The sequence below is a fragment of the Petaurus breviceps genome, unplaced genomic scaffold, assembly GCF_028583685.1.
Source record: "Petaurus breviceps papuanus isolate PSGF00001 unplaced genomic scaffold, PetGlider_PUasm1.0 37, whole genome shotgun sequence".
Lineage (NCBI taxonomy): Eukaryota > Metazoa > Chordata > Mammalia > Diprotodontia > Petauridae > Petaurus > Petaurus breviceps.
Genome location: NW_027186296.1, coordinates 52667314 through 52695299, shown reverse-complemented (window position 1 = coordinate 52695299; position 27986 = coordinate 52667314). Strand labels below are relative to the sequence as shown.

At 40.0% G+C, this 27986-nt stretch overlaps 1 protein-coding gene across 3 annotated transcripts in view; it reads right to left on the bottom strand.

The window, feature by feature from the left end:
- LOC138169222 (protein FAM169B-like) overlaps positions 1–23543 on the bottom strand; it is a 112444-nt gene extending 88901 nt beyond the window's left edge. The window contains exon 1 of one of the 3 annotated variants that reach the window (XM_069098500.1): positions 22569–23543. In XM_069098500.1, coding sequence (XP_068954601.1) covers positions 22569–22597 — 29 coding nt within the window. In that variant the 5' untranslated portion in view covers positions 22598–23543. Of the gene's footprint in view, positions 1–7449; positions 7722–22568 lie in introns of those variants that run through there. The other 2 variants (XM_069098501.1, XM_069098502.1) reach the window with 2 other exon arrangements.
- Between the last annotated feature and the right edge of the window lie 4443 nt (positions 23544–27986).

The following is a 27986-nucleotide window of genomic DNA, read 5'->3' as shown; positions in this document are numbered from 1 at the left end:
CTATCTATTGGAGGATGGTTAAACAAACTGTAGTACACGAAAACACACACAAGTTTAGTGTAAAAAATACATTTAAGAGGCGGCTAGGTAGCACAATTATAGAGCACCCTTCCTGGAGCAAGGAGGACCTGAGTTCAAATCCAGCCTCAAACACTTAACACTTACTAGCTGTATGACCTTGGGCAAGCCACTTAACCCCAACTGCCCCTCCAAAAAAAATGCATTTAACTCAAAAGGGGCACAGATAGGAAGAGGGGAAAGGAGAATATAAAAGGGAAGGTAGATTCAGAGTCATTAGCAAAACAAAACTCAGAGGTAACAGTGAAGAGAAGATTAAAAAGAAAAATGGTAATAACTTGGAGTAAATAGGGAAAGAATAGTATAGAGAAGGAAAAGCTAAGGGGTTAAAAAAACCTATTATACTTCAGGTGAACTGAAAAAAAATGTAGGGGGTAGCAATTATGATTTTACAGAAGACAATAGCAAAAATGAACTGAAGAAATAAAAAGAGAAATTACATTTTGCCAAGAGGCAATATAGGCAATGAATTGACTTCAATACTCACATATGTACAGGATGACATGGTTTCTAAAAAATTACAGGAAAGACCAAATGAATTACAAAGAGAAACAAATAACAAAACTCTAACAATTGAGGGACTCAATTTACCCCTATCAGCTCTAGATAACTCTAACAAAAAAATTAACAAGAAAGAAGTTAAGAATCTGACTAGAATTTTAGAAAAATTAGATAGGACAGACCTCTGAAATTACTGAATGGAAATAGAAAGAAGTATACATATTTCTCACCTGCGCATAGCATCTTTATAAAAACTGATCATGGACATAAAAACCTCACAAACTAATGCAGAAAAGCAGAAATAGTATACATATCCTTTACTGATCACAATGCAATAAAAATTTTATTAAATAAAGTGCTATGAAAAAAGTTAAAAATCAACGAAAAACTAAATAATGCTTAATTTTAAAGAACTGTTGGGTCAAAGAACAAATAACAGAAATGACAGATAGTTTCATTCAAGATAACAAGAACAATGAGACAACACTCCAGAATTTTGGTGATACAAAGCAGTCTTTAGGGGGAAACGTACATCTCTAAATACTTTTATCAACAAAAAAGAAAAAGAATAAGTCTATGAATTGCATTGTGAATGCAACTAAAAAAATTCTAAAAACCCAAAAAGTTTTTTAATTAAATAATCAAAATATAAATCCAGAAAAGGCATAAATTAGCAAAATTCAAAGCCCAAAAAATTTAATTTACAAATAAAACTAGAAGCTTTTGAGAAAACACAATAAGCCATTGAAAATATGATTTAAAAAGTTAAAGAGGAAAACCAAATTACTGCTATCAAAAAATTGTTTTAAAAATGAGTTCACAACATATGAAGAAATAATATTGTTGGAAACTATTTTGCTCAATTATATCCAACAAAACTAACATCTTAAATAAAACAGTGAATGTTAACTTCCAATAACAAGACAAGAAATAGATAATTTTAAAAACCTAATTTAAGAGGAAAATATTAAACAAGACATAAATAAACTTCCAAAGAAAAAAGTCCAGGACCAAATGGATTCACAAGTGAATTTTATCAAAATTCAAAGGAAAATTAATTAAATATTAGATAAATTATTTTCAAAAATTCAAAAGAGATCCTACCAAGTTCTTTACGTGACAAAAATATGAACTACTAGAAAACATAGAAATAAATGAACCTTTCTTTAAAATGATAAATAGTATATGTATATAACTGTGTATATATACACACATATATGATCATTTGTGTGTATGTAATTATGTATAATATATAAAACCAACAGCTACCCTTTCCAATAAATTTGGGGATGACTTGAGCATGTCCACTGTCACCACTACTACTTAAAACAGTACTAGAAATGCTGGCTATAACACTAAGATAAGAAAAAGAAATGAAGGTATGGCCATACATAAAGATGAAACAAAAATACCTCATTTTGCAGATGATGCAATAATATACTTAACTCTAAAAAATCAATTAAAAATTCATCGAAACAATTAGTAACATTAGCAAATTTTTAAGATATAAAATAAATCCACACAAATGATCACCACTTCTGTATAATACCAATAAAATCTTGTTAGAAGAGACAGAAAGAAAAATTATATTTAAAATTACTACATTATGTATAAAATACTTGGGAATCTACCTTCCAATACAAACACAAGAATGATACAAATATTACAAATTTTTACATAAACAAAGACAGGCTGAAATAACTGGAAAACTATTAATGATCACAGGTAGGATAAACTAAAATAGTAAGAATGACAAAACTACCTAATTAATTTGTTTATTCGGTGCTATACCAATCAAGCTACCAAAAGATTACTTTATGGAACTAGAAAAAAGAAGAAAATTCACAAAGAAGTAAAGTCAAGAATCTCAGAAAAGATAATGAAAAGAAATTAAAATGAAGGTGTCCTTGCAGCACCAGATCTCTATACTACAATGCAGTAATTATTAAAAACAATTGGTATTGGTTAAAAATAGAGGGATCTATTTGTGGAACTGATTAGGTGCACATCATACAGAAACAAATATATCTTAGTATTCAATAAACACAAAGTCTTCAGCTACTAAAATAGGAACTCAAATTCACAAAAACTGCAGGGAAGATTGGACAGTAGTACGGAAGAAACTGGGTTTTGACCAACACCTTATACAAAAATAAGCTCCAAATAGGCACAGAATCTAGACATAAAATAGTGTATCATATACAAAGAAGAGAAAGATGGTTTTTTCATTACCTATTGGATCTATGGATAGGTGAAAAGTTCATAACCAAAGAAGAGACAGAGGAAACACAGAGGAACACAGAGGAAAAAATGTATAATTTTGACTAAATAAAATTTCAAAGTTTTTGCACAAACATTTAATAAACCTAAGATTAAAAGGAAAACCATTAACTGTTGGGGGTGGGGGGAGAGGATGGAACTTCTGCAGCAAGTTTCTGTGAAAAAGTTTTATTTCTAAGCTATATATGGAACTTATTCAAATTTATAAGAGCCATTCCCTAATTGGTAAATAGTTTAATCATATAGAAAAACAACTAGTTCTCAAGGAAAGGAACCCCAGGCTATCTATGAAATTTTTAAATGCTCCAAATTACTACCAATAAGAGAAATGCAAATTAAAGTGATTCTGAGATTCCACCTCATCTCCATCAGAGTGGCAAAGATGACAAAAAAAGGAAAATGACAAATGTTGGAAGGGCTGTGAGAAAACAGACACAACAATGCAGTGCTAGGAGATCTGTGAAAGGACACAACGATTATGGAAACGTTACTAAACTCTGTATATCCCCTTTGACCCAGCTATACCTCTGCTTAGTCTATGCCCAAAAGAGATCAAAGAAATGAAAAGCAAAAATATTTACAGCAGCTTTTTATGGTGGCAACAAAACAGAAAACTACGGGTATAACCATAAATTAAAGAACAGCTAAATAAGTTGTGGTATATGAATGTCACCAATTTATATGCACTGATATAGAGTGAAAGAAATAGAACCAGAAGAACAATTTGCAATATTACAAAAATGAACAATTTTGAACATTTCATAAACTTATGAAGAATGAAATAAGCAGAACAGGCAAACAATGTATATAATAACAATACTTAAAAACAAACAATGTTTGAAAGCTGTAAGAACCATGAGCAGTACAATGACCATTCATGATTTCAGAGGACTGATGATAATGAAACATGCTATCCATTACATAGCAATGATGGATTTATGGTACATACAGAGACAAATTTTAGCATACAGCCATCAAGGGAATTTGTTTTACTTAATTATGCATATTTGTTACAAGAAATTTATTTTCCCCCCAATAGGTGAGAGGGCTAAACAATACATTTCTCTCAATTTTTTTTTTTTAAATAATGGAAGGAATTACTATAGATGTGAAATATTGCACGAACTTTAAGATAAAGTCACCATATTACTAGTTTTACTCTGTTATAAGGAAACTTCTCTAGATGTGGGAATAACTATAAGTAATTATAATATAAAAATAAAATATATGGATAATTTATTATTCTAACATAAGAAATTATGAATATGAATGGGAAGATTTAGATGAACTGATAGTGGGTGAAATATGTAGAATCAAGGAAAAGCAATATTTATACACAATGATGATATTACCACAAAAATACCACAAAAAAAAAACTTAAATGCTTTGTAATCACAGTGAATGGGCTTGTCCTTGAAGAAGAGATAAGAAAATATACTCCCTTCCATTCATTGGAAAGGTGAGAGAACTCCAGATGTAAAACTTTGCAAATATTTTCTAACTCATGTGTTGGTTAATTTTATTGAACTGTCTCTTTCTTTTAAATGTTGTTTTTATAAGATATCATTAAAAAAATAAAAGCTGGGGTGGCCAGGTGGCTCAGTGAGTAAGAGCACTGGCCCCAGTGTTGGGATGACCTGGGGATCGAATCCGGGCTCAGATACTTAGCACTACACCCAGAAATAACTGGCCGTGTAACCTTGAGCAAGTAACTTAACCCCAATTGCTTAATTAAAAAAAAAAATAAAAGCTAGAAAAGATATGGGGCTCTAATGTTCTGGGCATTTACAATGCAGTATAAAAATAATATAATGACAAAACTAATAATAATAATAATGATAATAACTAACATCTATATAATGCTTACTATGTATAAACTAAGCACTTTACAAATATTATCTGATTTGATCTTCACACCAACCCTGGAAGGAAGAGGCTATTAGTATCCCCATTTTAGAGATGAGGAAATTGAGGCAAACAAAGGTGAAATAACTTGCCTAGGGTCATACAGCTAGTGTCTGAGGCTAGATCTGAACTCAGTTCTTCCTAATTCCAGGCCTAGCACTCTATTCAATCCATCACCTAGCTACTCTATAATATACAAATAATAATGACATTATAACTCGATAACAATGTCCAGTTTCCCTAATCACTGTGGGTTGGAAACCTCTTAAGCTAATACAAGGGACCAACCAAAAGTTGACCAGTCCTCTTCAGATTTACTAATTCATACCTTCCTCCCAGTCTTCTCAGGAAAGATGAGGTCACCACTCTTCCAGTTAATATTTTCTTCCCTTGTGAAGGGAAGTAAATGCTTTGGCATAAAGGCTCCTCCTTTGGCAATTAATGAATAATTTAAGGATGTTAACAATTACCAAAAAAAAATATATTGAAAGTCACAATTACTACTGGCAATGGGAGATTGATTATAAAGGTATTTCTTCAACTGTTTTATTTCAATACAATAAATATTAATTTGCTGTAATGCTAAAGGTCAAACCTAGTAAACAAAATTGTCACTACAGATATCATGAATTTAAGCAAGCTGCTATTCTTCCTCAATCACAAGATCACAACTTCCTTTCTTAAAGTCTATGTCCTATGTCAAATACATTTGAAAAAAACAACTCCCCTCTAGAAAGAGATCTTCCAAGTTACCTTTTGGGCATATAATCTCAGCACTGATTCCCTGGAAAAAAATACTATCATATATTATAGTGCCTGTTTCTTAATAGCTTTCTTAATGTTAACTAGCCAAAATGATAAGAATCCATTATGAATTATCTACCAGCTAATCCTCATACAATTACAGTAACCAACATGCACCAATCTGAAACCTACAAGCAATGTAAAAACAAAAAATAGGTACCATAAAATAGAAAGGAAAAGGTTGCAGGATAACAATGAGAAAGAAGCTTCCACAGCATGTTGGAGGACTTAGTCTAGTTCTAGCTCTGCCTCTGTTAATTAGAATTAAATTATCACTTCTCTGTATTTCAATTCACCATCCTTAAATATGGATAATAGATAGCATCTTTTCTATGTACCTATACTAGATAATACCTGTCTACCCTGGAGTTAATGGTGAAGATTTTAAAAATATAAGAGGTGGAAAAGTAAATGCACCATTTTCCATTATCATAACTTTTCTGAGATTGACAATAATAATAATAATAGTAGCAGCTAACATTTATAAAGTACTTACTATGTCCCAGGTACTCTGCTATACACTTTATAATTATTAACTCATTATCAAAATTAAACATAAAAGACTAAACACAAAGTGGGGATGGAAAGTTGAATTTTCATTTCCTAATGTTTGCAGTGAAGCCATGTTACCACAAGAGGGCAGAGTGAAACTTCTGCTTTGCACATGCTCAGACCAACCCTCAAAGTTGAATATTAAACTTTTCTTAATCCCTATTGCTCCAATTTCCCACATGGAGAGGTATCTTATGGAAGTTATAGAAAATACAAAGTTTTTAAAAGTAGTACCTCATCCCCACCCCCACCTCAAGCCTTGGGCTTCAAACAATCAATGATTTTAACCTATGATGCAAAGACAGAACAGAGGAAAGAATTTACATAAATAAAAATAAAGAGCTTGCCATACACTAGGGAGTTCCCTTTTTTCTAGTACACACACACTACATACAAACACATATGTATATACTGTACATATATACATGTGTATATACATATATATCACCTAATATCAATTGCATTTAAATTTTTAACCTAAGGCATTCTAAACTTTGGACATACACACACACACACACACACACACACACACACACACACTCACAGCACACACCCCAAAACCAGGCAACCAAAATACAACTAAAAACAATAATAACTATTTCACAGGAGAAGACATAAAGTAATGCTTTAAGAAATAATTCAAATGGGAATAAAAAGTTTTTAAAATAGCCTCAGAAAAGCCAAAAAAGCATTAGGTTATAAAACTTATATTTAATTGACAAAATTGACCTTGACCTAGCAACTGAGTACAACATCCTCCACTCTAACCCCTTTTTTTCATATACAGATTTAGAGAAACTAGGGCAGTTTATGTCTTATGTGGACAGACTTAATTTTTCTTCCACGACCCCTAACCCCCCCAAAAAAATTCCCACAAAAAAGAAATGGCAATTCTCCTGAAACCCATTCTGATTTCTCTTAGGACTTGGATCACTACTTATTTTCATGACTGTTTCACATAACCCAAGATGTCTCACAGTGTAAGTTGTCTAGAACAGAACACCACCTGGCTTCCTTAACAAACATCTTGAAACTGACCCTCTTTCAGTAAAGCCCACATCTTTATCTCAAATGTCAGAGTTTTGTAAGTCAACAAAGGACAAAGAAAAATAAAGAAAAAACTGAGCTAGCTGCCCATTTCCACAGAAGACTGTGGAGGAAATGAGCTTAAGCCAAAACAGAAGAGATTTTAATGAAACACACAAGGAGCTACCATTTGAGGTGATTAAAGGAAATAGAAAGTTTCATGGGACAGAATTTTAAGCATTCCTTCTAGGATATCTTCAGGAAGAGAATAGATTAAGCATTCTAGGTGCTTTAGCTACTCACCTGTCTGAAGGAAAGACTTGGACCAAGTCCCTTCCAGCTTTAGAGTTCCTGATTTGACGGTTGTGCTAGATGGAGTCTTTTAATTCAGTTTAAGGGAAAAAAACAAAAACAAGTGAGGGGTTGCTATTACCTCTCATCTGAAAGAATGAGTAAACTTAGATTCATCAAAGCCTTATTTCCATCATATATAAACAATTCCCTCTAGCCTTTTCTGAAAATGTACTATCAAAGCAAGGGTAATGGCTCAGTTATTTTAAAAACTCAATCCATTACGGTATACCACATGTGGGAATGATTAATGCTGAACTGCTGTGTGTCATTCTGGCCATCAGTGACCATCAAAGCTAAAGAAAATGTTGAAATAAATACAGGAAAATCCTTAAACAATATTCCGCCAACTACACTTTTCCAGAAGAAAAAAACTGCCATTATTTTTTCCATTAAATGAAATAGAGCTGAGTGGACTGAGCAAAAGTCTAAGGCCATATCCAGAAGAGTGGGCTCTGATTCATTCTGTCACCCTCTAGGCAAGTTCCTTTTCTTCTTGCCTCAGTTTCTCAGTTTTATGTAAAAAAACAAAAACAACTGTTTATATCAGCTTGACTTCACTGAGTTCTTATGGACAATATGCTACAGAAAGCTCCCCCTAACACATAAAGAAAAGAATGATAATTTATATCTCCTTAATCTTCAGCAAAGCCTTTCTTAATAAAAACAGCAAGCATAAATGATTGCTACTTGTCTATGCTTCTTTATAATTCTCTTATCCATAGAAATTTAAGATGAAAAAAATCAAACAAAAACTCTTTCAAATACAGATTTAAATCATGCAGATCATAAAAGGAAGCAATATCCTTATCCCCACTTCCAATAAAAAGAGGGAAAGCCTTTATGAGCCTCATTTTTTCCTTTAATGAGATTCAAGAGATGACAAAGAAGCCAGTTCTGGGATTTGGCCAGAATTGGGCAGAGACGAAGCTGGATACCCTTCACTTTATTCCCCTTTTGACCAAGAGTGACATTCTTCTTCTAGGTTCAAGAGGAAGCCATTCTAGCAGTGGTTCGGATTTGTAGAGGGAAAAGTGAAATGCCTCCGTCTTCCTCTCACCCCTATCTCCCTTCTGCGGGGGGGAATGGAGTAGGGAAGCAGATGGAAGATGAGAGAAAAGAAAGAGGAAAAACTAAGAGGAGTTGTCTCTTGGCATCTACTGAGATATTGGGAGGTGAAATTAAAGTCACCCAAAGAAACCAATTACCACTCCCCTTGGCTCCCACTCTGGATGGACCTCAAGCACTACTATGAGGGGATCAACAGCAATCAATGAGTATGGAAAAGTCCCTGATGCCATTCTCTTGCCACAAGCTCATAGCTAGAGCTGAAAGGATGGAAAATTCCCTGGATCAGAAAGTTTTCCAGACAAGGAAATCCTTATGACCAAAGTCCAGAAGAAAAGTAGGGAAATACTGCACGGACCCCTGAATAAAGAAACAGAAAGGAAGGAGAACAGTTTCTCGGCAAATCCTAAGCAACTTAGTACAATTCATAAACTTGGTTTCAGTTTCTCAATTTGCAAAGGGAGGGGAATGACAGTGATCTGTGAGTAATAACTAATGAATGGTGGTAAAGTGCTTTGAAAAGAGAGAGGAAAAAAAAGACCCATGGAAGCTTTGAGGTCTATGAAGTTCATAGGGTTGTGGTCAGCCTCTACACAATGTCTGGAACAACGAGGATTTTTAAAATTACATCAAAGTTGTGACACACATTGAAGAAACCTCCAAGAAGTTTGAAGTTAAGGTTTGGGGTAGTGGAGAAGGGGTGGGGAATGTCCTTTGCTCAGATATTTCACAAAATCTAAGGGAACTGGAAAGGACATCAAAGGCCACATGGAGCAATTAGTCCCAAGATAGCAATCCCATCACAACAGAGACAAATAAAAAGTCATTGAGACTTTGCTTAGAGACCCTAGTCAGGGGAAATCCACTGACTCCCGAAGCAGTCCATTCCACACTGGGATACTTCTACTGTTAGGAGGTTCTATTTGCTAATGAGGCTGAATCTGCCTCTTTTTCAACTTCTACCAGGTTTTTTTTGGCATTTTCCAGGTAGAAAAAGACTAATCTCTGCCTACTGTTGTTTTTCCTAATCTAGTTCCTTCAACCACTCCTCATATGGCATCATCTGGAACAGTGGTTTGTAAATATTTTTGGATCAGTCACATCTAACAGTAAAATATTTTTTAATACGTACTGATTTATAAATTATATACATGCACTCCACAACTAGTATCACAGTATCATATTTCCATAGATCATGCAAAAGTTTAGAGCAGGAAGCAATGGTGTATTGGTAAATGTTTAACAATTGGCTCCCAGGGGGAAAAAAAATTATGCACTGCACACTTTTTAAATCTGCATTATTAAAACTTTTTCCATTACTTTCTAAAGTCTAGGCAATCAACAACATAACAAAGCCCTGATTGTAGAGCATTATGATTTCCAAGATGTAAATGTTCACACTGAAAATTTAATAAGTGACTAGTCCAGCACATCAGTGGCTGGAAATATCTTTAAAAGCCATCCAATTCAACCCACCACTCCCACCCCATTTTAGATTAAAAAACTGAAGCCCAGAGAGGTTAAATGACTTGTCTGCCAAGGTCACATAAGTAATAGGAGAGGTGACATTTGAACTTAGGTACCATGATTCCAAATTTAAAAGGAAGGGTCAGTGTTCTTTCCACGGCACCATATACATTATCCATTGATACCAAAAAAAAAGGATACAAAGAGGAAATGATATTTAGTCATCTTAATAGAGAGCTTAAGTAGAGAAGTGACACAGTCCCTGCTCTTTAAGAAAAACACTTTGCCACATTTGTGTGAAAGATGTATTAGGCAAGGGAGACAAGAGATAAGGGGACTTATCACAGGGCTATTGCAATAGTCTTTATAAGAGGTAAGGAGGGTCTAAACGAAAGTGGCAGAGAAGGGGACAACAGAGAGAGGTTGTGAAGGCAGAAAGAACAATATTTACAGATTGTTGGGATATGTAGCATGAATGAGAGTAAAGAGCTGAAAAGAAGGGAAGATGACACCAAGGTTGTGAATCTGGATGACTAGAAGAATGGTGGTGCCATTGATAAAAACCAGGAAGTCCAGAAGAAGGGAAGGTTTGAAGGTAAAGATAATGTAAGATGGCAACCTAGTCATGCCTGTCTATCCTCTGCAATTCATACTGTCCTAGAGAAAACTAAAAGGGGGTGGGGGTTGGTTCAGAGCCCCAAAGCACTGAATCCACTAAGGACCGCCACAGATACCTCAGCAGCAGGATATGAGCACACTAAGGGTCGAAGGTAGGAATGCAGGTAGGTGCCTGTCATTTTTATATTATAAAATTCCTGAGAAGGGGAAAGGATGGGAGCTTGTACCAGCCATGGGAGGCCGTCAGCAAAAGGTTCAAAAAGGGGAAAGGCTGGATAATAATGGGTACAGCAGTTACTGTGGTTGTGTTGAGGACCAGCCCCACAATTAGCTATCAGAGAAGGATGAGACCTATCTTCCCATCCTACAATATATAAATCATGAATGCACCCAAGGGGCCCTGTAAACTATTCATCTAGAAGCCCTTCACCATCCCCATAACTTTCCTTGGAAGTGTCTTCAGCTTATTTATGCCCTTCCTAAAATAAAGTATCCACACAATCTACATGTGACCATGACACCACCTCCCTAGACTGGGACACCATGAGTCTCTTGATGAAAGGTCCCATTCATTTTATTTAGTGGTTGCCATATTACACTATTGACTTATATTGAACTTAAAGTCCACTCAAATTCTCAAGTATTGTATAGAAAAAATGTTTTCCAGACACATCTCCCATACTTATCCTATACGTGTTTAATTGAGTTTTTAAAAAATCTTTACCCAAAGGTAAGATTTTCCATTTATCCCTGTTGAACTTCATCCTGTTTTATTCTACCCAGCATTCTAGGCTGTTAAGACCCCCAGAAGTCCTGGTTCTTTATCTGCTTTTTGGATCATCTCTGCACAACTGGTTAAGTATTTCATCTATATTTCTTATCCAAGTCACTGATAATGTTGCAAAGCACAAAATCAAGGAGAGATTCCTGTAGCTACTTCGCTAGACCTTCTTCTAAATTTAAATTGAATGGTTAATGCCTATTCTTAAATTGAATGGTTAATGCCTATTCTTTGAGGCTGTCATTAAACTGGTTCTAACTCCACCTCAATCAACTACTGTTGAGCTTTTATCTATTCATTTTCTCCCAGGAGAGAACAGAACATACCTAGTCAATGGCTTTACTAAAATGTAGTGGAACAACAATTACACATTTCCTGATCTACCAGTCTAGTCTCCCTGTAAATAAGTAAAATAAAATAAAATAAAGGAAGAAAGTTGTTCTGGCATAACCAGAAGCCAATGAAGCCATGCATGCTCCTTGTGTTCACCTCTTACTTTTCTCTACATCGGCTAACAATCTATTCAATTCTATTCCATTCAACAAGCTTTTTAAAGAATCTACAATACTCCATAGCTATGTGTTACGGACAGAAAAACAACAACAAATAGTCCTTGCCCAGAAAATGGCAGGAATACAACATACACACAAGTAAGTGAGCAGAAGATTATTTGAGGAGGGAGGATGGCAGTAACAACTAGGGATATCATGAAAGATTTATTGTGAAAGGTAGTGCCACATTAACTGAGCCTTGAGGAAAAGTAGGGAAGTACATTGTGGTCATGGGGCACACCCTGTACAAAGATACAGAGGCAGAAGATGGAATTTCAAGTGCAGGGGACAGCAAGAAGGGCCATTTGGTTGTAATATAAATTATATGAAGAAGACAGGTCAACAGGAGAAATGATAGAGTAGTACAATATGATAATAATGTTAGAAAACATATATATATATATATACACACATATATATGTATATATCTGTATTCTCTAGTTTTCCACTACAGTGATGAGTTCATGTTATTATTTGTAAAGCTTATTTCTTAAGGATGATGTTAGATTGAGCACATTAGTCAGTAATTTCAATTCTGCATAAAGTCGCCCAAAGTTTGCCTTTGGGATAGCATACTCCTCCACTTTCTCTGCCTAAAATTCCTATTACTATCAAGATATTAGCTAAGGGAACCAAAGACTCCTTTTAAAATGTATATGTTACCTTGAAGCTTACCTAACCCTATTTTATGCTTAAATTGAACTTATTACATAGAATTATACCAGGAATCAAAGTCAAGTCAACTAGCTCACAGCTTAGAGACTGTCTTCTCTTTTGTGAAAATAAATTTACCCTTCTCCCATCTTGTAGCACCTCACACATTCACCAGAATCTTTCAAAGATCAAAGGATCATAGAGTTAAGGCTGGAAGGCGTCTTATAGGTCACTTAATCCCACACCTTCATATTTAAGATGGGTAACTAAGGCCTAGAGAGAGCCATAGAGCTGGAATTTGAACCAGGTTCTCTAACTATTAATTCAGTTCCTTCCACTGTACCATGCTGTGCAGTCACATCTACCAGTTTTTTCAGTTCCCTCAGATATAGTCCATCAAGATTTGATGACTTGAACTCATCAAGGAACTAAAGGACTCTATTTCCCTATTCAACTTGGGTCTCAAGTTCCTATTAGTAGTTTTTCTATCCTTTACTATCCAGAGGTCATTGTTCTTAGCACAGAAAACATAAGAAAATAACTAATGAGCAATTCTATCTTCTCTCCATAGTCTTCGTCAATCAATCAATCAAAGTTCATCAAATAATTATATGTGCCAAATACTAAAGAAGCCAAAGATAGTCCCTGCCCTCAAGGAGCTCACCATCTAAGGCGAGAGAAACAACAAACAAAATAAATACAAACAAGTTTTCTACACGATAAATAGGAACAAATAATTAAGAGGGAAGGCATTAGAAATAAGAGGTGTTGGAAAAGGCTTCCTGTAGAATGTGGGGTTTTAAGCAGGACTTGAAGAAAGCCAAGGAAGCCAGTAGGCAGCAATGAAGGGCATTCCAGGGATGAAGTACAACCCGAGGAAATGCCATCATCCCATCTATTACAAGCAACAGTCCAGTCTTGTCATGGATACTCCTCTCTTCCCTCCAAATAGCTAGCCCCACTTATTGCACTTCTCTACCCTCCCCCCCAAAAGCTTTTTGTTGTCTTTAGATTTCCTCAATGGCATCAGTTCACTCTGTACTTTAGTACCCTGTCACCTTTTACAGGGACATGTCAGTTGTGTCTGACTTTTTGTGACCCCACTGGAAAGTTTTCTTTGCAAATGGAGTTATTTGTCATTTCTTTCTCTGGCTTATTTTACAGATGAGGAAACTGGGGCAAACAGGGTTTAAGTGACTTACCCAGGGTCACAAACTAATAAGTTTCTGAGGCCAGGTTTGAACTCAGGAAGATTTCCAGGCCCAATGATCTATCCTACTATGGCACCTACCAGCCCTGGCTGAAGTACACAGTCAAGCTTATGATATATACATTAATGCTTAATGATTACTTGTTGATTTGACTTGACTCATCCAAGGTCACACAGATAATGTTTAATGTGGGATGCAAACCCTTATCTCCCTGATCCCAAATTCAATATTCTATTTAAATTATCATTTTAAAAAATTCAAGAAAATGTTAGCTCCTCTGCTAACAGCTCTCTGGAGAGAAGAGCTCTGGCAGATGTTCAAAAAATCAAGGCCCCCACCAATACTATGTTTCCCCCATGCCAGGCTCCTTCCATTTCCTGAACTACTTACCCATTTTCTCCTTGCCTACAGGTGGTCTATAAAATATTCCAATAACAAAACTGATTGTGTTTCTGCCTCCACTGGTCTTCACCCAAATGCTCTCTACACTTTGTTCCAACCCTCTCCCCAGTTTCTAGAGTTCCTCACATGAACATACCTTTTATCTCTCCCATTCTTTTGAACAGGATCTATTTTTCCAAAGTCATGATCCAGTCATGAGTCCCATTCTGCTAAGCATCAGTGATACCTGAGGTCAAATGTACCTCCCTGAATGAGAATCCGTAGTTCACTTGTTTTAGACAGTATACCAAGAGCGTTACTGTCCTCAAGCACAAGTTGGACTATGTTCCTCCCTTACTTAATAATAATCTCCAAGCAAACTTTTAATTTTTTTTAAAGCAATTGGAGTTAAGTAACTTGCTCAAGGTTACAAGGCCAGTTATTTTGTGTGGGTAAGTATCTGAGAGCGGAACCCATCCCGGGTCTCCCACACCCCACTCTGGGGCCGGTGCTCTTACTCACTGTGCCACCTGGCCACCCCTCTGTTTAATTTTTAAAGCCCTCCACAACCTATCTTTCCAGCTCCATTATCTCCTACTTTTCAAGGTCTACAATCCAGACAAACTGGTCTTCTCTGTGCTCCTCCCACATAACAATATCCAATCTATCATATTCTCAACTCTGCATTTTCATAGAATGCATCACTCCCTTCAAGACCTAACTTAAGCACCTCCTTGACCCCTTTCATTCTTTAAGTCTCCCTCCATAACTACAATGTACTTATCTTGAATTTATTCGATATATGCTTTATACATATATAAATATAGATACATATGTGTGTATATCCCTAATCCCAGTTATACTTATAGATGTATCTATAAGTATCTATTCCCTAGGAGAGGCATCTATGATCTATCCCCATAAGAGTTACCTATAAATGCATCTATCTCCTAATAGAATATAAGGTCCTGGAGAACAAGAATTACTTCATTTTTTTTTCTGTGTATTCCTGATAGGCTCTGGGAACCCCCCTGAACTCTCACTGAATCTTCCTACTAGATCTGGCGTTCACCAGAGGCCATAAGTCTTCCATTATCACTGTGCCCAAATTTCAGTTACCCTTAACCTAGCCTAACCCTCTGTTATCTAGTCTGTTATCTCTAGGTAGCCTTCAGCTACTTGCCACCCTTATTCTTATTATCTTGGTTCCTGGAGTCTGACCTCTAGTCACCCCAGTCCCATCAAGATCTCCTTAGACTCCTCAAGATCCTCCCTGTGCCCCTCCTCCTATCACCCCAGACGACTTGGCCACCCCTAGATCCCTCCCACATTCTTTCTATATATAAGATCCATCTTGTTTCCATAAAAGTGCTCAGATTCAATCTTCATTCGGGCCTGCTTGTCAATACAAGCATTACAAATGCTCAGATTCCTTAAGAGTCTAGCCAATATGGCAGATCTTTAATAAACTTTGTTTTTCTTTGGCTAAAAGAAGGCTTGGGTCAAATTCATTCGGGCAGGACCTAGCATGTCGCTATTTTGGAGTCCCAGCACCCCTAAACCTCAACATTCCCAGTGCTTAGTACAGTGCCTTTCACACACCAAGTATTTAATAAATGCTTATTCATTGGTTGTTGTCCATATACTATGCCTAGATATTTAATATTATAAATTGTATTGCTGGCTTTGATGGATTTGTGTCCATTAAAGCTTAAAGTTTCTGGGTGTCTCTATGGTGACTACCATCTATGGTATCTAACTTGGTAGGTGTGTAGATTTTTTTCTCTTTTTATTTCCAGTTAATAGCCCTTTTAATTAGATTTGCAAGTCTTCTGGGGTTAGGTGTAAATCATTACTAGCCAAGAATCAATCTTTCCTGTTTTAATCTGTGGTCCAGAAATCAAAAACTTCTTAGGTACCACCTTAATCAGTAGTTCCCTTCCCTTGAACACTTACTAGTTGTTGTGACTCTGGGCAAGTCACTTAACCTTCATTTGAATAAGTTTCTACCTGTATAAAATGGGGAATAATAATAGAACCTACCTTCCAGGGTTGTTGTGAGAATCAAATTAGATAATAACTGTAAAATGCTTAGCACAGTGCCTAGAACTTAGTGTCACACACACACACATATACAATGTATACACGCATGCATGTCTATATATGTGTGTGTATGTGTACATATGTACGTATATACATGTTAGCTACCTTCATCATTATTATTCCCAAATGTCTTTCTCTTCTGAAGCCTTTGATATTGATGAGCAGCAATGATGAAAATCCCATTTTCATACTTCCTTTAAGAAGGAAAAAAAAAGAGAAAGGAAAAAGTCTTCCCTTTCAGCAGCATAGATTTGTTTAGCTCCCATACAGTCAGTCATCTAGCATTTATTAAGTGCTTACTATTGCCAAATACTGTGCTAAGTGCAAGGAATAAAAATACAAGTAAAAAGAAAGTCTCAGCCCTTAAGGGGCTTTTATTCTAATGGAGAAAGACAATGGAGTCAATTCTCAACTTTGACTGGGGTAAGGTTCCTAAAAACTGCAGGAAACAAAAAATGTGAATGTTGATACACTGAACCTAAGGGAAATTGGGGGCTAGGCTCTCCTAACCACCAAAAACTGTTGAGTGTTCGCTAAAGATTGCTGAAAATATACTTTTCTGCACACAATTCTTAATAACAAAACATTAATTCTGACAATATGCATTTTTCCTAACATAGTAACCATGGAATAACCCATAAAATGCAGAGGAGACAGGAGGTAAGGCTGGACAGGTCAGGCAGGGTCAGAGGTAGCAATGTCAGAAGAACCCCCAGGTAAAAAAAGGGAAAGGAAAAACCTGCTATCTCTAATTTTTCTTTCAGCTCAGTAGTAGAGTGTTTCCTGGATGAAAGGCAGATGCCTCCGGCTAAATCCCCTGCCCAGTTCAAGTTTAGGATTTCCACTTGGGATGGCTCTCCAGCCATGTGGCTCTCCGACAACTGGACAAGCCTCACTGCTCTATGCTACCTCTGAATCAGGGCAGCATGGCCCACTGGGGAGGTGGGACCCTTCTGGCTTCGAACTGAGTCTCTCATGTACTGCTTGTCAACAGGAAAGTGAAAATGAAGTGACTAATAAAATTACATGAATGCCTAAGGTTGAGAAACTTAAGAAAAGGCAGGAATGTTGAGTATGGTAGGGCTTCCTTCTAGAAGAGAGTGATATCTTGATTTGCAAGTGAATTAGATTTCAGTGGGGCAGGGCTGTGCAAAGTCTTCAGCCCCAAGGTTATCCAGGGTCTCCCAGGAAGTCCCAGCTGAGGACTGACTATACATAAAAGGAAGCTGGAAGGGGATGGTGGAAGAAAAAAGGTTTCCATGGTAGAGCAAGTCCTGAGTGTATTCTATAAAGGAATGAGGCATGGCTGGCCAGGACAGTCATCAAATGGAAGTGGGGATGGGGGAGTGGGGAGCCATCCAAGTAGGGGGAGCAATTGGAGGGGAGTACTTCCAATGTATGAACTCCAGAGATGGAATGAAGCCTCAAGACAGAGTTGGGACATGGTAGAGGAAGTCTTGGGTATCCGAGGACTGTTTCCTACCCAGAATAGGATAGAAAAGAGATGGTACACTGAGAATGTAGTTGTTGTTGATGTTATGATAGAAAAACCCTGTATACCAGGAGAGCTGTGTCCTAATACCAGATTTCCTTAGTTACAAGAAATTTAACCTCTCAGGGTCCTAATTTACTCATCTATACAATGGAGATGAGTAACAGCTTGGGTAGTTAGAGGACAAAGTGTCAGGCTCTAGGTCAGAAAAACCTGCATTTGAGCTCTATTTCCAACACATACTAGCTATTCGACAGCCCTGGGCAAATGTCTTGTGACAGTCCTTTGGCACAACCTTACCTCCTGGTAAGACACAGGTAGGTTTTCCCCATTGACCCTTACTTTTTAAGACTGGACTTGAAGGGGGGTGGGGAGACGGGATCCCGATAGGTTCAACAGGGCGTCTGGAAAGAATTCAGCTCAGCCTTGCTTGGAGTTAGAATTGAGAAAGTTTATTGTTACACTTCCATGAGAAGCAGGCAAGAGTCCTTTAGGGGACCTGCGAGTGAGAGGAGTACATGCTTTTACCTTTAAAGGGTAGGGCTGCCATTGTCAGGGCTGACCTGACAGGAGGGGCCTCAATGCATAGACAAAGGTCAGAGCTGACCAAGAGGAGCATGTGAATAGACAGTTTAGATAAGATTTGGGTCAGGTCGTTAAGGAGACAAAAGGCAAGGATAAAGGAGGGTGTGGACCTGGCCTGGGAAGGAATCAAGAGATTAAGTAAGAACAAAAGGGGTCGGAAGGGTGTTGCCTAGATGCAATGTGGGATAGGGGGAAAGGGCAGAACTCAAGGTCGGGAAAGGACAAATCACAACTTCACAGACTGGCTCCACAAGTTGGTCCGTCCTACACCCCAGGTACCCCATCATTCCCCCCTTAAACAGATGACACCCAAATTCATTTGGGGGTATAGGACTATGATCTCAGCTACTTCCCGCTGGGGAGGGGCATAGAGCTGTCCCTGCCTCTCAGGGTATCATCGTTCAAGGGGTGGGGTCCGTGGCCAAGGTCTGGAATTTGGCTGATGCCAGGTCCAAGGGATGATGGGTAACGACTTCAGGCAACGGTTGGTACTCAGCCTGTGCAATCATCTGCAAGTGGAAGGCACTGAGCCTAGAAGAGACAAGCTTAGCAAGAAGGTTAAGCAGACAAGGACCAAAAAGAAGTATAAAGACTATGATTAGGAATGGGACCAAGAAAGGAGCCAGTATAGGGAAAATCCAGGACCACCATGAGTTAGAGGAGGAACCTGGTGCATTAAGGGTTTCATGAATTCCTTCCATCCAGTTAGCCTTTTCCAGTATCCTAAAGGTAAAGGATAACAAGATATCAGGGAGAAGAAAGAGAAGAGTTAAAAGTGACATTGCTAGGGCAAATGGCAATTACAAAGAGGCTAATACATCCTTCTATCCACCTTCTCGTTAAGGGTTTCTCCGGAACAGCAGTTTAAGATCGTCTATAGGGTCACAGGAGTACTCTGGAGGACCTGTGGGGGAGGCAAGAGGTGACAGTGGTTTAATTCTAGAATTATGGGTCCAGCTAGGGAGGCCTTCGAGCTTCACTGCAGTGGGAGTGGTAAGAATAACTCGGTAGTGTCCAAATCCCCACCACAGGTATGGCTGTCAAAAGGGAAAGTCCCTGTCCAAAGATCCAGTTTTTGTCTAAAGAAAGGCCTGAGTCAGTCAGAGACAATAGGTTGAACCAATCCCTTAATGAATTCAGTTGCTATGAATAATGTCATAATAATGGGAGCCGGTTCAATACTCAAGTTTTATTGTCAAGTATAGGGAAAAGTGGATAGGGGAAAGAGGAAGGTAGGAAGGGGACCCAAAATATATCTCAAATATACACACATATGTACATATACGTATATGTGTATACACACATATGGCATAAGGCCATTCAAGTAGCCCATTCAGGTGGGAAGGCTTGGTCCCATGGGAACAAGCAGCATACTCCTGGAAAGGAGACATGTACTCCCAGGGAAGGAAGATATACTCCCAAAGTGTCCTTCTGAAAGTGGGACACTTAAACCCTAATTTTGATGGCCACCTAAAGCTGGATGATTTGCATGTCAAGGTTCAGGGCACATAGGGGATTTTTGAGGTACACAGGTGCGGGGATGGGGGGGGGGAAGACAAACTGGTAGTTGGCAAAATATTTTTTTTGGACACACAGCTGTATTAATCTTTAAAATACTGCTGTCAGTATTTTTCCATGGCCTAATCTTCTAACAACTTTCCATGGATCAATTTTATGAACTACATCCTTAAGGGAAGATTGTCATGGTGGTCTCAAGACCACTAGGTCTTATCTAACAACATAAAGTCACTTAACTTTTTCAGTGCCTCAGACACTTTTCTTAGAATGTAAGGTGAAGAACAGTTCTAATCTGGTTGACTTATCTTTGGAGTTCCCTTCACAGAAAGGTCTAAGAAACAACAGCAAAACAGGATAACAGCTGCATTACCTGCCTCACAGATAACAAGAGAGGAAAGTAACTCGTGAACCTTTCAGCAATGTAAACTATGATTAAATGTACTATTTTTAATGATCATGACGGGAATTTAAAGAGACCAGATTAAAGCAGAGGAACAGAACAGACAGATCAACAAAAAGAAAAAAAATACCCAAGAGTTTGCCACTTTTGCTAGATTTAAATTTCTGGTACCCCCTGATTTATACTCAGTGAGAGCCAGATCCACCCATGTGAAACAAAGCTCGTCCAATACAGACTTTCCTTCAAATAAAAGTTTGTTTCCTCTTTTTCCACTCCTCATGAAAGATGCTGAATTGACCTATGTGGAGACAGGGCTCTGGAGAATAGAGGAACTGTAAAGAGGTGATGGGGTGCCAGGGGTTTTGAAAACAATTCCCAGTGCTGCCTGGAGAAGTATGTCAACAAACCCCCAAAGCTTTTGTTTCAGCAGCAAAGTGGTTCCTACCAGGTGCACTAATGACAAGAACATTAGAAACACTAGCATTGATCCACCCAAATATCCATGCAGAGATTGGCACCGAGCTCGGGAGAGCTGGGCAGCTGCCCAGCACACTAAAGTTAGAGGGAGGGGGAAGGGTTCTGGAACCCACCAGTTGGTAAAAGCAACTTTGTTTCTTTGTCACATGTGCTGTTCTTCATACAAACCCATGACACTCCTAACCCACCCTCAGAAGCTCCTGCTCTTTGACTTACTTTCCCAGGGGCGCCCATGGCTTTGTACTGACTCTTCTATGCTCTGCTGCCTCATGCCTGATTGTTAAGGACAGCATGCACTTACAAGACAAGCGTGGCTGGGGTCAGGGGGTCAGTCTGTGACCATGGAACAGAACAAAGCCATTTGACTCTAATGGAAATCCAACCTATGACCCCAGCTTTAATATCACCAGATTCTAACCTACTGTGCTAACTGTCCACAGACGGGAAGCAGTCTCACTTCCCTGGAATAGTGTGTTCTTTGTCCCCCTCACTGTCCAGAAGTTAGGATAAAGACCAGCAGATACTTAAAAGTGCCATCCCAAACACTGGGTGCTAGAAAAGACTGCCCAGGGCAGACAGGCACTCCACAGAGCTTTTTATTAGAGATAAAGTTGCAGGATTCCCGGCAGTTCAGAGACCTGACCTTTGTTCTTGGTTTCGAGGTGCCAGAGTGGCCTCCCAGGTGATTACTGGCAGCAGCACTTACCCCTTCTGTCCCCCGATTCACCCCCATGTTCACTTCTTTTGTTTTTCCCACTTCATTTCCTCCTGCGCTATGTGCCTTAGTCCTGCTTGCATCACTCTGGGCCAAAGCTGAGACTAACCTCTGCGCTAGCCTTTGGCTTCAGCCGCTTAACTAGGTGGAAAATACTGTGCCCCCCTTGGTTAAAACTCCCATATTCATGTCCTGACTTTGAACTTCTGGCGGGGAAGGGAAAGGAAGGGGGAAAAGCCTGGAAAACAACCAGGGAGAAGTCCTGAAATCAACTTCAGCTAGCAATTATGCAACCCCCTACTACCTACTTCTGAAAACATCTGCCTTTGCCCGCTGCAAAATTCGAGACTGGACACTCGAGAGCTGCCTACACGCGTTTCTGTCTAAGTTTCCAAGGAGCCAACCCCGGGCTTTTCCGTCGAGCCGTCCCTGGAATTCCCAGCGCGGTCTTGGGCCCGGTCCCCCTCCCCCAGCCCCCCACTTTGGCCGAGCTCTCGCCTGCTAACTAACCTACAAAACCCCTTGCAAACCCATTAATTTAAGCTGGCGTTTTGTCAGCGCGGGGCTGTTTTGTTCCGCTCCAGACCCAACTCGGCGCCCCCGCTCGCTCTGGAGCTCCGCCGCTTCCCCAGCACGGCCGTTTGGGGGAGGGGGCGTCTGGGGTCCCGTAGGGGGCTGCAAGGGGGAAACCTCGGCCGTGAACCCGGACCAGCCCACATCTGCAGGCTGAGCGCGGCGCGCTCCAAGTTTTGCTCGAGTGTGTCGACAGGTGCGAGTGTTTAGTTTGGGCTTTCGATTGTTTACTCTGCACATATTCTGGGGAAAGTTTTCCTGGACTCCGCGACGTGTTTACGGTCTTGTTTTGCAGCGCTGGGGCCCCCGGAGCTTTCGCGAGCGGGGCCGGGCCATTGAAACCCGAGACTCCGCCGGGGGTGGAGCCAGCCGGGCTGCGACGCCGCGCCCCGGGCGCGCTTCGGCTCGGGGAGATCGCCGGCTCCCCGCGCCGGCCCCAGACCCCCCCCCCCCCCCCTTAGAGGCCCCCCCCCCCCTGGTGCTTCGGGAGCATCCGCCGGCTCCATGCTCGTGTCTTCCGCGCCGCCCTGGGGTGGACGGCCGCGGGCGCGTAGCCCTCCCGCCCCAGCCCCGCCTCCCGCTGGGGCCCCGGGATGCGTCAAGTGCCTCCCGCGGGGCTCAGACGGCCGCCGGAGTAAGAGTCCGGGGCGCCCCCGTGAGCAGGGAGGAGAGAAGCCCAGCCCCCTGAGCTGTGGGCCTGCGGGTCACCTCCCGGAGCAGCCGAAAACAGCGGGGCTACTACACCTGAGGGGTTACAACGGGAGCGACCACTGAGGCCCACCAGAGCGTGATGGGAGGGCGGGGGACTGCAGCGTCACATTGTAGACAACCTTTGATCTGGCAGATGAGGAAACCAAGGCACAGGGCTGGGAAGGAAGGAGACACCGGTTTAGGTGGCAGCATTAAGATTCGAACCCAGGACTCCTCCCCAACCGCACTTTCCCACCAAATCTCTTGTGCGTGTGCCCCTTCTCGAAGGGTGGCTCTTTTCAGTTGATAATCTTCGAGCTAAGAGTACTCAAAATGAAGAATCCCATTTCCCTAGGTTAATAGCTTTAAATGTAATTTAAAAGAAGCATGAGTACCCACCTGTAATGGGAATGTAAATTTGAAGATCTTCCCAGCCCCTAGGCTAAAGTGTACCTGGAGCCTGGGGTGGGAGGCTTGTTTTTCAGTAGATACTTCTTGATTGGCCAGTGAGCTTTGTTTTGGGGCTCACTTTGAGAAGTGTTCTGTGATTTGATCTGGATTCTGGGAAGCCATTGTACAGAGCCGCCCCCCCCCTTTGAAAAACCCAGATGTTGATTGGGTATGGATGTAATGGTTGGACCGTTTGGAAATCTGTCTACTTGATCTGTTTCTTTGACTTGATAATAATGTCTGTGTATTCTGAAGTTTGGGGTGCTGACCTTTTTCCCCTGAACTAGGTAAACGATATATGTTTGGCTGATTAAAGTAAGCTTGTTAACCCATTTTGAGTTGCTTTCCTTTATCAAAGCAGATCTAAGAACCTGTGTGTGCAGCCACCCTGGGGACTCTGGGGTGTTTGCTGCTACACCACCCAGTACCTGGAGGAGCCCCAGGCATTCGGGCATAGAAAGAAGTGATAAAGGCCCCACCCTTAAGGACTCTCCTAAGGACACCTAGTTTGGGGACACTTCTCCAGAGCTTTTCAATTATAATATCCACTACAGCCTCACTCTCAGTGTACAGTCCCTTTTCTATACGATTCTGGTTAGATACCCAAGTATGGTAGATTGAGAGCATGGCCTTTTTTTGTTGTTGCTGCCCAGTCATTTTCAGTAAGGTCCCACTCTTCATGACTCCATTTGGGGTTTTCTTGGCAAAGATACTGGATTGGTTTGCCATTTCCTTCTTCAGCTCATTTTACAGATGAGTAAACTGAGGCAGAGTTAAGTGACTTGCCCAGGGTCACACAGCTAGTAAAGTCAGGGTCTAAGGCTGGATTTGAACACAGGAAGATGAGTCTTCCTACGGTAACTCTGGGCCTGATACTCTATCCCACTGGGCCACCTACCAGCCTTGTCTGATGCACAGTAGCTACTATCACCACACAACAACAGCAAACAACTAAGTGAGAGCCAGAATTTGAAGCCCAGATAGTGTGGTGCTTATGGAAATAGCATGGGATTTATCTACAGGAGACCTAGGTAAGAATCCTGGCCCTGCCACTTTGCTGACCTTGGGCAAGTTACTTAACCTCTAAATTTTAGTTACCCCATCTGTAAAATGAGACAGTTAATTAGACAACGACCAAAGGCGTTCTTACTTTTAAATCTATGATTCTAAATCCATTGCCCTGCCCACCATACCAAACTGTCTCCTTACACTTTTCAAAGTTCTTTCCCATTCATTATTCTCATTTTATCCTCACAACAAGCCTAACAGCATAAAGACTGCTACTGTTATTTCCGTTTGACAGAGTAGGAAACTCAAGTCCAAAGTTTCAGCAGCTGGTACTGACCAGAGGTGAGACTAGAACCCAGGCCTGCCTCTTAATGCAGTTTTCTGTGTTCCAGAATTTCTTGTTAGTTCTCCTAACTTGTTATTCAAGTAACACTACCTTCTATCTATTTCTCTCCCTTCAGCTTTCTCTCACCCTTTCCTATCTTACTCTTTTATTACATTTTTTAAAATTTCTTTTTCTTTCCCTTTTCAAATGTCTCAGGCTGATGGGGAGATATCACCTTTGTTTCCCCCATTTCCTCAGAAGTAGTGAAAACAAACACAACAAAAAGGAGAATCTGTTCAAGAACCAACCATCATTTGAGGGTTGTTATTCAGTCCTTCTGATGAGTTATGGGCTCTGGGAGCCCCCTCTAGCTGTCCTGGAGTCCTTGAGGTACAGGTTCTTGGAACCTCCCTTGGACTCTGGATTAAATCATCCCATTTGATGAGGCACATCTGTTAGTAGACTTCTCACCTATCAAAGTATGGATCCACTCTTGAACTGACCTAGCCCACCATTGTCTGTAGCCTCCAGCTAGTTCCCACCCTTAATCACTCATTGACCTCATTAACTCCTCCTGAAGACCCTCCCCAAACTTCTCCTCTGGACCACCTCTGGATTCCTCCCACAACCTTCTGTATATAAGACCCCACCTCACACCAAGTTGGTGAGAGCGCCATAGAAGGACCTAGCACAGACTTACTCTGTGTCTAATGCAAGCAAACTTTTAATTTTACTTTTGTTTGGCTGAGAAGACTCATTCAAGTAGAATTCATTCGGCAGGACTCCGTGTGTTGGTATTTCAGGGTCTCCAGAGCAACCCTAACCTTCTTACTGGGTACCCTCTTCAGTTCAGCCATATTTGACGCTTCCATGGTTCCATGGACCATACCACACTAGGTTTTTCTTCAACCTAAGCGGTTCAGCCACATCTTTCAATATTTTAATTCTCTCCATGGGACTTTTTTGGCAAAGATACTGGAGGTTTGCCCTTTCCTAGATCATGTTTTGCCAGAACTCTCCATTATGGCCTATCAGTCTTGGGTGACCTTGCACAGCACAGCTCATAGTGTCGTATGTTTTAATTTATTATTAATGTCTCATTGTTATTAGCATATTGAAAAGCTGTCTCAAAGTGGAAGCCATCCTTTCAATATGCTAGCAGTTAATGAGAAGAGATTGCTGTTTTTAAAGGTTGAACAGCCTTTTTTTTTCTTAGAGCTCCAAGTAGTACTCTGTTGGTGCAAAGTATAGTATGGTCTCCAGTCAACCCTTCTCCACTTTCTTGAAGTTGTTTCTGCTGAGTGGATGTGGCTAGAGTCCAAGAAGGATCCACTAAATGTCTTGTCCACATTGCAGATATAAAGATTCCCCTCTGTTTTACTACCAGAGGCCACTCGTTGCTGGCAGAGCCCTCCGTTCATAGCCTCCTGGATATAGATTGCTATTCCATGGCCACACCACATCTTCTCACACAATATTTCTGTCTTTGTGGCATTACTCGTACTTTTCTCATATGCCCCACTTGAGCTACACCCACAGCTCCATACACAGTTGCTTACATCTCCTGCTATTACCCATTATCCACACCTACAGTCTAGTGGAGATGGGCAGCAACAAGCATGTGCTGGCTGTGTTCCAAAGATTCCTGTTAGCTCTCCTAATTTTCTATTTGAGTAAAGTATTACTTGCTTAATCATTGTTAAAAGCTGATATCTGAACTCTCTCTTTTGTCCTCCCTCTCTCCTCTCCCTCCTCTCCCTCTCTCCCCTTCCTTCTCTCCCTCCCTTTTCCTTTCTCATTCCCTCTCTCCTCCTGTCTCCCTTTATTCCTCTCTCTTCTCTCTCATTCTCTCCCCATCTCTTCCTCTTTCCCTTTCTCCCCCATTATTCCATCTCTCTCACTGTCTGTCTCTGTTTCTCTCTCTCCCTCTCTCTCTCTCTCTCCTCCTTCTCCTCCTCCTCCTCCTCTTCCTTTCCCTCTCTCTCCCTCTTTCTCTTTTCCCCTCTGTTTTTCTCTCTTTCTTATAGAGTAGAAAGTTGTACACAATCACAACCCTGTAACTTTATAGCTTGATGCTGTTATTGTTTAATCTCCTCACAGGTACCCAGAATTTGAGGATTCAGGTTTTTTTTTTTAACGCTGTCTATCAAAACATTCCTAGATGCTATAGCAGAATTCAGTGAGGGCTTTTTGCATGACTGATTGAAGTCTTCAGTTGCCTCCAATTGTGTGTGTGTGTGTGTGTGTGTGTGTGTGTGTGTTGTATACTCTGATAACAAGAACTTCATTATCATATAGCAAATCCAGGGTACTTTTTTATAATGATGGTGAAGAAGGTTCATAACCTGTTGAATTGAGAGTTTCTTAAAGAATCATACATAGGATAAACTAGAAATACAATCAGTAAGTAGAAATAAGACTAAATTCCTTCAGTCGTAGAGATTTATTAAGTACCTACTATGTGTCACACACTGTACTCAGCACTGGACCTAGACTGAGAACAGGGCTTATCTTTTACCTTTGTATCCCCAAGTGATTGGCACCATGTCTGGCACATAGTACGCACCTAATACTGACTGACTTCCTCTCCTCCCACTTTCCCATTCCCTTTTCTCCCCTACTTTCCCTCTCCCTATGTCCCTTTTTTTTTTCTTCACTTATGCCTTGGGGCTGACAATAACTGCCTCTGTTAGTATATATTACTTGTCCTGATCCTTCACAGAATCTCAGAGTTGGAAGGGATCTCCAAGCTTTTCTACTCCAACATGAACTTCATCAAGAGTTTCCTGTACAACACACCAAATAATAGCCATCTAGAGTGAAGAGGAATCCACTCTTCTTAGCCCATTCTGCTTTTATATAACTTTCATTATTGGGGATTTTTTTTCCTTTCCACAAGCCTAAATTCAGCCCATCACAATTTCTACTCAGTATTTCTAGTTCTACCCTGTGGAGCCAAGCAGAACAAGACAAATCCCTCTTCCACGTGATAGCCCTTCAAATACTTGAGGATGGTTATTCTGTCTCTCTCCCTGCCAAGTCTTCTCTTCTCCATTCTAAAACAGGGTCTTTCCATTTATCCTCCAATGGCATGATTTTGATGCTCTTCCTAAATCTGGTTGTCCTTTTTAGATCTTCCCCAACTTATCAGTGCCCTTTTAAAATGTATTGCCTTGAACTAGAGATTTTGGAAGAGTATGAGGGACCTATCTCCCAGAAGCATACTGTCCCTACATCCTATGCCTCTCTTCAAACAGAGTAAATTCACATCACCTCCTCTGGCTACCCTTTCATACTGCTGATTCATATTAAGCTTACAATCCATTAAAGTTCTTAAATATTTTTCATTAAAAAACTTAGGTATAGCCATAGTTTTCCTGTTTTATGCTTGTGACTCTTGATTATTTTTTTTAACCCAAGGG